Genomic DNA, 13,198 nt, shown 5'->3' with positions numbered 1-13,198 from the left:
ACATATTTATTTACATTTAATAATAACTTAACTAAGTTTACAGTTTATTTATCAATTATATGTATACTGTACAGGATAAATGTACATAATCTATATTACATGTATGAGTTAGAACATGCCGTCATGAATTCCAATCGGAACCAGGATCAGAACAAAGACGATAATATTTCGTATCGCTAGCATTGGTTCTAAAAATTGAAAATAATTAATTGGTTGGTTTTCAAATCTCTTCTTTAAAGAGGCCCCCCCCTCCCGTCAGCCACTTTGGACTGTGATATGAGCAAATTCTGACCTGAAAATATTTAAGAATATGGGCGCCGTGACAAACTCCTGAAAGACAAACTCCTGAAAGACAAACTCCGGAAAGACAAACTCCTGAAAAGACAAACTCCTGACGAGAGAAACTCCTGACGAGACAAAGGAGTTTGTCTTTCCGGAGTTTGTCTTTCAGGAGTTTGTCTTTCAGGAGTTTGTCACGGCACCAGAATATGAGGATATATTGTCAATTACTCCTTTAGAACTTAAGAATTTTGTGACTTTAAAATCTTAAGTTCTAAGGCTATATAAGTGATTTGGAAAGGTAAAACCAAGTGCCAATCCCGGCGACACTTTAAAGTCAACCAGGTCTGTATAGCATAATTTTCATAGGAAAATCTTTAGTTACGCCTAAGGTACCTGGAGGAACAAAGTATGGAGTGAGTTGTACAGTGATGAGATGAATCTCGTGGCAGGCTGCGACGAAGATGAAGGAGGTGAGGAGGATGTTGAGCACAGGATAGTTAGGGATCAGGACCAGTACACCGTGGGAGTCTGCACTCAACCAAATATGGTACTGAAGATAAAAATCATTTATAAATTGCTGGATTTATTCCTTTTTGTGTCCATGGTTTTTGTCACCAGAGTTTTGTTTTTGACACTATCTTAATTTTTTAAACCACTTAAAGTCAAATCAAATCACAAAGGGCGGGGATGACATTGGACTCCAAAAAAGGTTTCAATTCGAGACCTGTGAAATGAAGAGCTCTATACTGATTTTTCCAAACCAAGCGAAGAACGTTGAGTATCTTGAACGGAGAAATCCCGCCATGTTGCGCAAAATCACCAAACTAAAGGATTACAAAGGAATTGAGTTTTTTGTCACAAACTCTGATTTTCTAATCCCTATAGCTAAGCAACCCCATGTCGTAGACCTTAGATACTTCAAACTATGAATTCTGATAGATCAAATTATCTAAGTTTGAAAATCAAAAGGTCTACACAATCAGATTGAAAAGATATAAGGATTAGAAAAATTTTAGTTTGTGGCAAAGACTCAATTACTTTAATTTACAATATCATAAGTGTCAAATATATAAATTATTATTGATAACAATTTATTCAGAATTTCATCTTACATTCTTGATGGAATTTTTAAATTCTAAGTAGTTAAAATCATAGATTTTTATCATAAGCAACTAAGAAGATATAACCTAACTACCTGACAATAGGAACGAAAGAAATGTAAGGATGAATCTCGTTTCCATCCGCTTTATTCCTGCAGAAGAAGGAGAATATAGTGTAGGATCCCAGCCCTATCAAGGATGCAATACTAACCGGAACTAGATAAAGAGACGCCATGATAAACCCTTGAAAAAATCTACGAAAATAACACGTACGATAATGTAACAAATTTGTAAAAAATAAACATATTTTCAAAATGGCGTCTGTTCCTGCTATGGCACTTGGCCATAGACAGCTGTGGTTGCTGTCATCGTAGAGCTTGAGTTTCCCGCCAATAATGATTGCAAGGGAGAAGAGAGATCCGTACACGATACTGTAACGATCCAACTTCCACCTAAAATATGATAGTAATGGGAGTTAAAAAAATTAAAAAAATTAAGGTAGTGGAATGAAATATCATTTTTTTAACCATCAGAATAAACCTTAAATACCTGAACCACCATTCATGAATGTCGTCATCTGTTGTGACAAAAAGAGCCTTCCAGGGCCTTGTGACAAATACTTTCTCGAAGAACACCTCCGACATGTACAGGGTTGAGATGACCGCCACGAGAGCAACCAACTTCAGAACCACGTACAAATACTAGAAAAAAAGAACTTCAAGATTAAATAAGTATCGTCTGGAATAAATTCTTAGTATTTTTTGATTTATTAATATTCAAAAAAATACATAAAGAGAAACTTAAAAAGAAATTAACTAAAGTTTAAAAATTAAAAATTTCTAGGTCGACCACAACGGCTAGGATAGTGTAAATAGCTGATACCTGAGTTATTGAGCTTGAGTTTCCCTCAACGCACTGATTATTCACAACAGGAGGAGAAATTAGAACACAATACAAAACTGCAGAAATATAAATTTTAAAAAAATTATCTCGTAAATTGAAATGTAAATAAAAGTTTTTAATAATCACCTAAATACCAAAATGAGACTAGAGGAACAAAGAAGTAAAATTGATAAGGTCGGTTCATGCACAGACACAGGACGAAGGTGAGGAAGTTCATCCTGAAGAGAACCTGGAGCATCCTGGAGATACCTGTCCCGACTCCCTTGATCCAGAAGTGGTTGAAGTGTGAGTATCCTGCCAGAAACAAGTAGGAGGAGATCAAAACTCTGCAAATACAGAAAATTGAGAGAAAAAAAATTATTTATAATTTACGAAAATGGGAAAAACAGTTGAAATACATTCTTTAAAATTTTATTTACTTAAACTTAAGAAGATCAATGTTACAAATCATATCTTATCATGAGATCTTTTATCTGTTCTTTACCTGATGTGTAAATATATTGGGATGGATACACTTGCTCCAGTCATATGATAAACAAGAATTACCATCTGCATCCATCCTTTCCATTCATCCGTCTGATCCCTGAAAATATGAAATTCTCATTTTTTTCATTGTACATAGTTGGGTAACCCTGGATGTTTAGATTTCTTGAAGAAGTTTTTAAAAAAGCTAGAGAATCACGTTGTCTTTATTTTACAAAAAGTTTCTTCCTGCGCATATAAAAAAACTCATAATTATCTTACACGTGGAGAACACTGGTGTAGCTGGACTCTTCGTTAAAGAACAACCCCACCACCATCATGTACAAGACAGGGAGCCAGAAGTTGATTGGGGTGAAATACTTGTTCTCCTTCATGAAGAAGTTGGTCCTGTCGCACACGTAGAAGTAGGCCAAGATGACCGCTAGGCGGGCCAGGGGGAAGATCAGGTTGGTCAGGGAGTTACTGGGCAGGTCGCATACACTCAGATTTCCAGGACGGCTTGACTGATATCGACTGAATGAAATACAATTTTTAAACATGAAGAAAAAGCTAGTGAAACATTTAAACTAATGAACTGAGTTCTTGCAACAAACTATGATATCATAGGCCTTATATCTTTGCAACCTGATTTCATTGACCTTTGATATTTCAAACTATGAATTTTATTTTTATATCAAAGATTTAACCAGTAGGTTGCAAAGATTTATGTTCCTTTGCTGTAAAAGTTTGGCAAAAATGTTAGTTATTTTATCATTAATCTAGAACAAATGGGCCTAAGCTAAGATAATTATATTTTCTGAAAATCTGAATAGAAAAGTGTAAACCGTAAACATGTTGAATAAATATCGTCTTCACTCTTCCTAACCGTAAACATGTTGAATAAATATCGTCTTCACTCTTCCTCTTATCAGTTGTGTTACTAAGGGTTTTGCAATTTGTAATTGTTTACAAATTGACATATTTCTATAATGTTCAGGGAGTTGAGGCCAAAGTTTGAGAAGTGAATTTACCAAATAACAAGTTCATTGCAACAATTCAAATAAAAAGATATAAAGACGACAACCAGTTCTTGTTTGGTAACTCCTATAGGCTAGCAAGGTCCTAATAAAATTAGGCTTAATTCATATTTTGGTTTGCTTATATAGCATCTAAATATGTTGACCTGTTAGAAACCTGTCTCCTTGTAACCAACTGATAGATTATGATGATAACGGAGAGACCTACTGCTCCGGCCAGGATGGAGAAGGTAATTGTCTGCAGAGAGGTTCTATGATCACTGCTCTTGCAACAGGAACCATCGTTGAAGTTCATGTTGTCATTACAGACAAGGTTTAGGATCATTTGGTTTGCTTTGGATAGAGCAAGGTCTGAGATATGAAATCCGTCCACCATTTCTTCAAGGTTTCCCTCAACCAACCTGATATGTTTAACTATCATTATTTTATCCTGATTAATTTTTTTATTATTAAACAAAGAGATTTTCTTCATTATTCAAGTGAACTGTATTGCATGCCCGAGTATAAACACGGTACCATGTAAACCTTTGCTTGATAACAATCACATTGTTTCTTCTTCTTCTGACAATTGATTTTATTTTGGGATTAAAACAGCAACTTTATGCGGCCGATACTAGGAAGAAATTTATAAAAATTATCTCTTTTCAAGAAAGAGAACCTAGATGTCTACATTATTGTTGTAAATCAGACATGAAACTCTTAAAATTTGGGTCGCTTAAAATTACTTCGAAAGTCTCTTTAAGAATCTTTTTATATTTTTTAAGTAAAGAAATCTGTAAAGACTGAACCAGACTAGGATATAAAGTAAATAAACCTGTAAAGACTGGACCAGACTAGAATATCAGATTTCCCCAGAACCCGGTAGGCCTGAGAATTAAACTGCCAGATCAGATCGTTTGTGATTNCTAGGATATAAAGTAAATAAACCTGTAAAGACTGGACCAGACTAGAATATCAGATTTCCCCAGAACCCGGTAGGCCTGAGAATTAAACTGCCAGATCAGATCGTTTGTGATTATCTTATCCGTCCCGTTCACAAGATCTGAGTTAACCGGAGGCTGTAGAGCCCACAGGACCTATATTATAAGAACAAATATAATAAACAATGGTTTAGTAAAACATGTTTAAACTAATAATTTTATGTTTTTAACATTTTTTGTAATTCTATATATAAAGGAGCAGTTATCATGAAAAATGGCAAAAAATGCCTTAATTGAAAGAAAATACAATTATTTTTAGGTAAATGCTTCAGTTTTTTATGGATGATATGAAAATACCCTTCTAGATTCGAATTGTCATTAAACATAATTTTTCCAATTAAATTGATGAGTTCACTTAGTTCAAAAGTTTTCTTATTCAACAGGTTTGCTCTACCTTAGTTCCTCCGAACTCCATGATATTCTCTAGTTCTGGTTTCAACCTGGTCAGGTTTCTCCGATGCTCATCCAGAGCATCCATACTTCCATTCGATCTCCTAGGAACGGAAACTTGAGTCTTACTGGCTCAGGGTGGTAATTTAACACTAGTTTTCTAATATCTTAATAAGTGGTTTAGCAAGTTACTAGTAAAACTATTTGCTTTGTAGCAAACTCAATTCCACTTAATTATAGCTTTAATATCGTCCCTCCATTCCACAGTTGTCTGGTTCTTGCTGTAGTATTCATGAAATAGAGAAAAATAAGCTTAATTTCGGTTTATTTTATAAAATCTAAATGCTGAAATACAATCCAAGGATGAAAAGAAACAAATGAAAAAGACGATAAGCGTACTGCAATAAAAGAAAAAAAGAGTAGCTACAACCATTCCCAGCCCAGAGGTATTTTCTTAAATGGACTGTAGACGCAATTTTATGCTATCCTTTAATTATTAAGTGACATGTCGAATTCACACCAATACCCTTCAAAGCTTTGTATCATCAAGAATCAATTAGATATTCATGTTTTCGACTGGAATTTTTTTAATGTGGAATTTTTTATTAAAGTGACATACCAATTTCTGATTAGTATTAGAAAATGATCATGAAAGATCCCCAACGTGAGATCCCCAGACCGCCGTCCGAGTTAGGGTCTCAGTCAGGTGCTGATTCCCACCAGTTCAATCAGAAAAATATAGGCAATTGCAAGAATTCAACACTTTTCTATGCCTAACAACGAAGATATCACCCACATTCTTGATCAGATAAAGGTTAAAAAGGTATCGTTGTAAATCGGACATTCCCTTCTTTATTTTTTTAATTTAGGTTCATTTAAAAGAAAATAACAGTCTTTTTAAACTCCCCCCCTCATCCCCCAAGAAAGATGTTTAATCTTTCTTGATCTACCAAGGAATCAGATTAAAACTATTATCGGTAATCAAATCCTAACCTTTCCCCCACTTCTCCAGAGCCTGCTGCATAGATGTATCAACCTCCGGAGCTGGGATGTATTCAAGTTTCAGGTTCTGCTCAGAATTCTCCCAAACTACAAGATTAGAACTATTTACTCCGGAGAATTATTTATTGGACGTATTTGTTTGTATTTTTTAAAATATGACTGCTGTGAATCGTTTATGGGATTTTAATGAAAGGGTTTCTTGAAGTCATGTTGACATTTATTTCAAGTCTATATCTCATTGATAGGCTGGCTAATCAACGTTGTAGCAAAGTCATAAATTATTTCACTAGGGGTGAAATTACACCACAAACTGACGGAGGGGGGGGGGGGGTAATAATCATGAAAATTTTTAATATATACAAATTAACCTGAGTGAGATAAGGGTTGACCAGCTGCTGTAGGTTTAAGCATGCTGGGTTCAGAACCTGACTCCAACCAGAGCCTGGAGAAGAACATTTAAGGTTTTCATAGTGTTTTACACATTTCAAATTCTATTCTAAGAATTCAAATTCGATTAAAAGAAAAATTTGGTTAGGAAAAAGGTTTAAAGGTTACATAGTTGTGAATCAGACATGCCACTTTTTAAATGAAAAGTTACTTGAAACTACTTCAAGTCTCTTCAAGTATATTTTATAATCATTCTAATTTTGAATATATGACCTTGTAGCTGAGTAGAGTTGGTGAACCCTTGAATCTCCGACATATACAAAATGATTACTCTTACCCCAGAACCTGCTGTACCTGTGTACATTTACTGGATGAATATAGATAAATTTAGAACAGTTTTATTTTTATCTTCCCTCAAAGGTCATCCCCCCCCCTCCGACCTATCTATAGAAAAGAAATTCACTTCACCCCCCCCCTCCCCCAGAAATTAGTTGCACCTAAAACATATCTGCATACCATTGTAATTTTTTCAAAATTAGCCAAAATGATATGAAAGACAGAACACATACATAGAAAAAAAATAAAGAATATTTTCATATATAGATTGAACATGTAAGGGAAGGAAAAAGTACTAATTCTAACCTGAAACATCTCTCACTATCCGTCCTTGTATATTTATGCATCATACATCCCCAGGGCTGCCACTGGTTACCCTGAAATGGAATAAAAGTATCATTAACCAGAATATGTTGTCTTTAATGTAAGACCTTGAAAGAAAAAAACTCCTTACAGTAGTGCTTCCATGTTACTGGAAAAAAACATAAGTACAGGATTATGTATTTTTAGAATGAAATAAAAATTAGAATTATATACTAAAACCAGGGAAGGGCCATCCTTGTGATCCGTTTATAAACAGTCAAACTTTTTATTTTTATTCTTAGAGGCTCTACAAGAGATGTTAATCAAATAGCCACATTGAATTAGTCAGTGTAAAATTTTTGCATTCACATGCAAGCTTATCGAGCAAACAATTTTGAAAAATGATAAAATCTCATATTCTTGCGTAGCCCCTGAAAAGTGCAAATATTGAATATTTAAAATAGAAAGAAAANTTGCATTCACATGCAAGTTCATAGAGCAAACAATTTTGCATTCATATGCAAGTTCATAGAGCAAACAATTTTGCATTCACATGCAAGCTTATCGAGCAAACAATTTTGAAAAATGATAAAATCTCATATTCTTGCGTAGCCCCTGAAAAGTGCAAATATTGAATATTTAAAATAGAAAGAAAAAACGACCCCCATCTCTATATAAAGAAAGTTAAAAGTTTAAAACCTGTTTTTAAATAAAAATACTGAGTTTAAGTTGCTACCCTCGTGACTTTACGGAGGAGTCTAAATTCAAGAAAATGAATACGTCTCTCTTATCCAAGATGACATAAAGATATATTTTAATTAATAAATCAATAAGGATTCATCATTCGTCAAATTTCTTTTGATTCTTAATGATGCATAAAGCATGAAACTTCTTTTAAAACAAACTACAAAAGTAAAAAATTGGTTACAATTAAAATCAAATTTCATTTTAATTTTTCTGAAAATCCCCATGTAGTAGTTATAATATTCCAGTCATATTCTCTACCTGGAGTTATCTTTTAATAAACCCACCTTATACATCCCATCCTTGAGTAACCCTTTACAGGGAGTTACATCGTATGTAGCATGAAGTACACTATGATACACTGTGAATCCACCCACCAGGATCAAAGCAAGAGCCTAATATTAAAAAATATATTAATCGCTTAACAGTTAAGCCAGGGACGACGATTAAAATCTAATGGATTACTAACAGCTAACAGTTTGGGATTTACAGTGCGTTTCAGAAAGGTTTCTAAGTTGAATAAAAGTTTGTTTTTAAATAATAACAAATTTTCAAGAATAAAACTGAATTATGTCGTATTTTTCCCATTTTTTGTTGTTAAAATTGCCTTGCATGCTTGAGAAAATTTAGAAAATATGGTTCTTTATTAATGAAAAAGTATTTATTTTAACCTTAAACAAATATACAGCTGTAATATACAGCTGTAATATACAGCTGTAACGCTGTGATCCTCGAACTGTTCGATTTGTTACAACACAACTAATAATTTTTCAGAATCTATTTACCTTCGCTGTTGTGATATTGAGTAGTTTAAAGTAATCTGCCGGAGACCAGGTGGAGAAACCTCTCCGCTCCGGAGGAGGAGAGGTTGGGAGCAAGTGCTCTGTATCCAGACCCTGGAGGATATCCTGCCTTGTCATCTTCTAGCATCTCAGAACAATCATGCAAGAAGATTCATTCTCAACTCTGAAATAGAGAATTCAAATAATAATAATAAAGGACTGTACATTGCAGTGTTTACATTTTGAGTACGCAACCCGTACGCAATGAACTCCAATATTGACAAATTCAGATCACAAACTTCCTTGAACTAGTAGTTTATGAGAAACTAGATACGGAGAGAAATAAACTAATCGTGAACATTGTCTGCGGAAGGAGAACTATAAGTCCTTGTATCCCATGAATCAGTGACCGTATAAACACTGAGAGATAAGAACGGTGGTGTAAGGAGTAAACACAAGTGTTGGAGAATACACTGTAACCCGGCACTTCACCATTCAAGGAGAGCTTTCTCCGCAGAAATTCGAAGGGATATTCGGGAAAGCTGACTTTCCCTTTTATTTGGTTTATTTGTTCCTTTATATTCCAATCATATCGATTATCCAATATGTTTCTGAAGACTTGATTTCTTGGATAAAATACGTCGCATTTTGCTGTTAGAATTAACCAAGGTTAGGAGGGGGCTTGGGGGGGGGGGGTGGTTATGGAAGGATATATGGGATAATAAATTGATTGTAGCAAACAAGAAATATTCCTTAAAAGCAAAAATTTCTCATAAACAGTTATCCTCTTCTTCCTTCCTTCTATTCTTATCCTATCCTTCCTTACTTCTATTCTTTCAATTCCTAACTTCTCAACACTACATCATCTCTTATTTCCAACATTGTATTCCTCCCTCCCTCCCTCTCCTCCCTCCCTTCTATTCCTAACTTCTTAACCCTACCTCATCTATTGTTTATAACATTTTATTCCTCCCTCCCTCTCCTCCCTTTCCTCTATTCCTAACTTCTCAACCCTACCTTATCTCTTATTTCCAACATGTTATTCCTCCCTCCCTCTCCTCCCTCCCTTCTATTCCCAACATATCCTCCTTTCATTTGTTTTCACAAACTTTTTTATCCAACTGAATAAATTGATTTAAATGGAAGAGAGAAAACACGATATTTTCAATTGAAATTATTACCAGTATATTTCTCAAATGAATTCTGTAATTTACAAAGTGACACATCTAACAAATCTTTATGCTTTTTGTTCACAAATAAGTATAAATTATATTCTTCATGTTTTAAATACCAACTTTTGTTTTCTCACTATTCTATATTCATTGACATTAAATCTCACATCCATATGTTTATAAATATCTGTTTAAATTATCTAATCTAATATCCACAATCCAATATCCACATATCCATCATCTATAAACACATTTTATCACAGATAGTTTGATTAACTATCTGTGTATCTTTACATATAAACAACTATCCATGTACGTATATATGTATGTATATCTATAAATAACTATCTATGTACGTATATAGTATGTATTATCTATAAACAACTATCTATGTACGTATATATGGATGTATATCTATAAACAACTATCCATGTGCGTATATATGTATGTATTGTCTATAAACAACTATCTGTGTACGTATATATGTATGTATTATCTATAAACAACTATCTATGTGCGTATACATGTATGTATATCTATAAACAACTATCCATGTACGTATATATGTATGTATATCTATAAATAACTATCTATGTGCGTATATATGTATGTATATCCATAAACAACTATCTATGTGCGTATATATGTATGTATTATCTATAAATAACTATCTATGTGCGTATATATGTATGTATTATCTATAAATAACTATCTATGTGCGTATATATGTATGTATTATCTATAAACAACTATCCATGTGCGTATATATGTATGTATATCTATAAACAACTATCCATGTACGTATATATGTATGTATATCTATAAATAACTATCTATGTGCGTATATATGTATGTATATCTATAAATAACTATCTGTGTATTTATATCCATAAATATCTATCTGTCTACAAAATCTCCCGATAGTATAGAATATATCGAGCAATAAAATTTAAATTTTCAACTGAAGCTCTGCAGTGGAATAGTGGAATCAAAACTCTATTCTAGTTCAAGTAATCAAATTATCCCGCTATCCAAACCCGCTTACCCTCCATCAAATTTAATATAAAAATGAGTTTTGAGGCCAAATTAAATTGAGTCTGAAATTCCCAAGGGGGAAATTTGTATCTGAGAGGGGGGGGAGGGAACTTTCAGATGGTGCAGAGATACCAATATAATACTGTAAGTGTTCTTACCTCCCTTCACGGATTGTAAAACAGAAATAAAACATTTTAAAGGAGATATAAGAAAAATTGCCTTTTCTATTATTATTATAATTCTTCTTCTTCTTCTTCATCTTCTTCTTCTTCTTCTTCTTCTTCTTCTTCTTCTTCTTATTCAAAAAATATTTATTTCATAATAGTTTAATCCTAGTCCTGCCTCCCCCCTCTTCCTCTACTCTCGTGTATCAACCATAAATCTAAATTACAAAATTACAAAAAAACACTTTGTTTATCTCATAAACCTTTCCTGATAGTATTTTGATAATAATATCCGTAAAATTATCGCGCAATAAAAGGTTATTAATGTGGAGTAAATACGTTCTAGAAATTATAAATGTTGTTTTAATTAAAAAAGAAGAAAAAACATTTATCAATGAGTTTTTAATTTAGGGTGGATAAAAAACTTTTTTCAACGTGTTTTTTATCAGGGGTAGAGAAAAAACATTTATTAATGTGTTTTTTATTAAGGGCGGAGAAAATTTTTTTTCAATGTGTTTTAGATANGGGAGGGATAATGACACTTGCCTTCATAACTTGTACCACCTGCCAAGAAATTAAAGTTTTGATAGAAGAAGTCAGAACAGGAATTTTTCGTTTGTACAATTACATATATCACCCTGAACTTACCAGGGCGAGATCCGTTAGGACTCATTTTGGTCTTTATTTCAACAATCTTTAAACTGACGAAGTTTTCTTGATAGATTTTTTATTTAAAACCCATCACCAGACTAAAATTATTACAAAGAAAAGGCGAAAAACTTATGTTTTTTAGGTCAAATTGTGGCATAAGGACAGAACTGTTAAATTAGAGTGATATATCGTGAATAAAAAATTCTAAAAAACGTGGAAAACCAAACAGCTACACATTTTTATAAAAAAAGGCAATTTCCATCGAACATTTGAAATTCAGGTTTCCATGTATAATCCAATTCTGTTACTGTCAAAACAGGTTTATTCGCAAACATTATGCATCTACGTAGGAGGTTTTGCACAATTTATTTGCATCAATTATTGCATCATACATTGCATCATAGGATTAAGGGCCAAAGAATGCAGTAAGTCCCAAAATACCAGTGACCTCCATTATGTTACTGACGAGAACAATTTAAAAAGTCTAATTTTTTTCAAAAGTATCAAACATGAAGCGTAATTATAAGTGACTGATTCACAACGGTACCCTTGAAACCTTTATCTGATTAATAACGTGAAAAGTCGGTTTTCCAGGGTTAAAAGTGTTTAGAAAATCCCTTTATGTTGCTGGGAGTTGAAATGCGTCAGTCAATTTAGTAGAAAACCTCCAATTGAATATAAAATCTGCTTTTAAACTTATAAACATTAATATAAACATTAATAAATCATATTTTATCAGACAAAGTTTTTAGGAGTACGGTTGTGAATCGGGCATTGCCATCTTTGCTTGGACGGACACTTGAAATTACGTTTACAGTCCCTTTAACAATTAGGCAATATTTATATTCTCTCCAAAACCTAGAGTCGGTGTTTTGTCTATAAACCAACATTGACTTTAGTTCTAAACCCAATTTAGACCTAGATATGTTTATAACGAAGTAATAGATTGCTTGAAACCAACATTATGTGGATTTGTTACATATTTAACCATGTTGTTGCATGACACCGTATGTTGGGTTCTTATATCTAATCTACTTTACTTGTCTGTCTGTCTGTTTGTTTGTGTGTTTGTAACCGATAAACGTTAAAACGGCTGAACCGAGCGGGCTCACATTTTTTGTTGGACCTTAACATGACCCCAGAGAAGGTTTACGGAACATCAAAATTGGAGAAAAAAATACTGGAAAATAGTTGGAATTGTTTAAGAAAATGCACCAATTCGAAAAGAAAAATGATTTTAAATGGTCGTTTTTAGGAGCAACAATTACAATTATTTAAAAACAAAAAAAACTTCAAACAAGTTATAATATAAAACCAAGATAATTTTTACATTTTATGTCTCTGTTTTTGTTAAACATTACTGAAATATTACCTTTCAGCCTCTATTATCATATTTAATTTATCATAAATTTGATTTATGATTTATCACAAATTCAATAATTTATTATTTTCTTAGAACAAAAACTAT

General features: G+C 33.1%; 1 protein-coding gene across 1 annotated transcript; it reads right to left on the bottom strand.

Moving 5' to 3' along the window:
- Positions 1-32: 32 nt before the first annotated feature.
- On the bottom strand, positions 33-8,911 carry LOC111706689 (N-acetylneuraminate 9-O-acetyltransferase). Its single transcript, XM_023479606.1, has 20 exons — positions 8,712-8,911; positions 8,214-8,321; positions 7,186-7,256; positions 6,817-6,897; positions 6,525-6,598; positions 6,148-6,243; positions 5,159-5,286; positions 4,756-4,860; positions 4,599-4,642; positions 3,931-4,185; positions 3,030-3,281; positions 2,770-2,868; positions 2,412-2,611; positions 2,265-2,341; positions 1,932-2,083; positions 1,710-1,834; positions 1,478-1,598; positions 1,007-1,106; positions 676-832; positions 33-188 (listed from the first exon to the last, which is right to left on the bottom strand). The coding sequence occupies exons 1-20, from the start codon at positions 8,844-8,846 to the stop codon at positions 109-111; spliced, it is 2,460 nt and encodes an 819-aa protein (XP_023335374.1). The 5' UTR covers positions 8,847-8,911; the 3' UTR covers positions 33-108.
- Positions 8,912-13,198: the final 4,287 nt, after the last annotated feature.

The sequence above is a fragment of the Eurytemora carolleeae genome, unplaced genomic scaffold, assembly GCF_000591075.1.
Source record: "Eurytemora carolleeae unplaced genomic scaffold, Eaff_2.0 scaffold52, whole genome shotgun sequence".
Lineage (NCBI taxonomy): Eukaryota > Metazoa > Arthropoda > Copepoda > Calanoida > Temoridae > Eurytemora > Eurytemora carolleeae.
The sequence above is the reverse complement of the archived record's forward strand: the minus strand, read 5'-3'. Positions and strand labels throughout refer to the sequence as shown.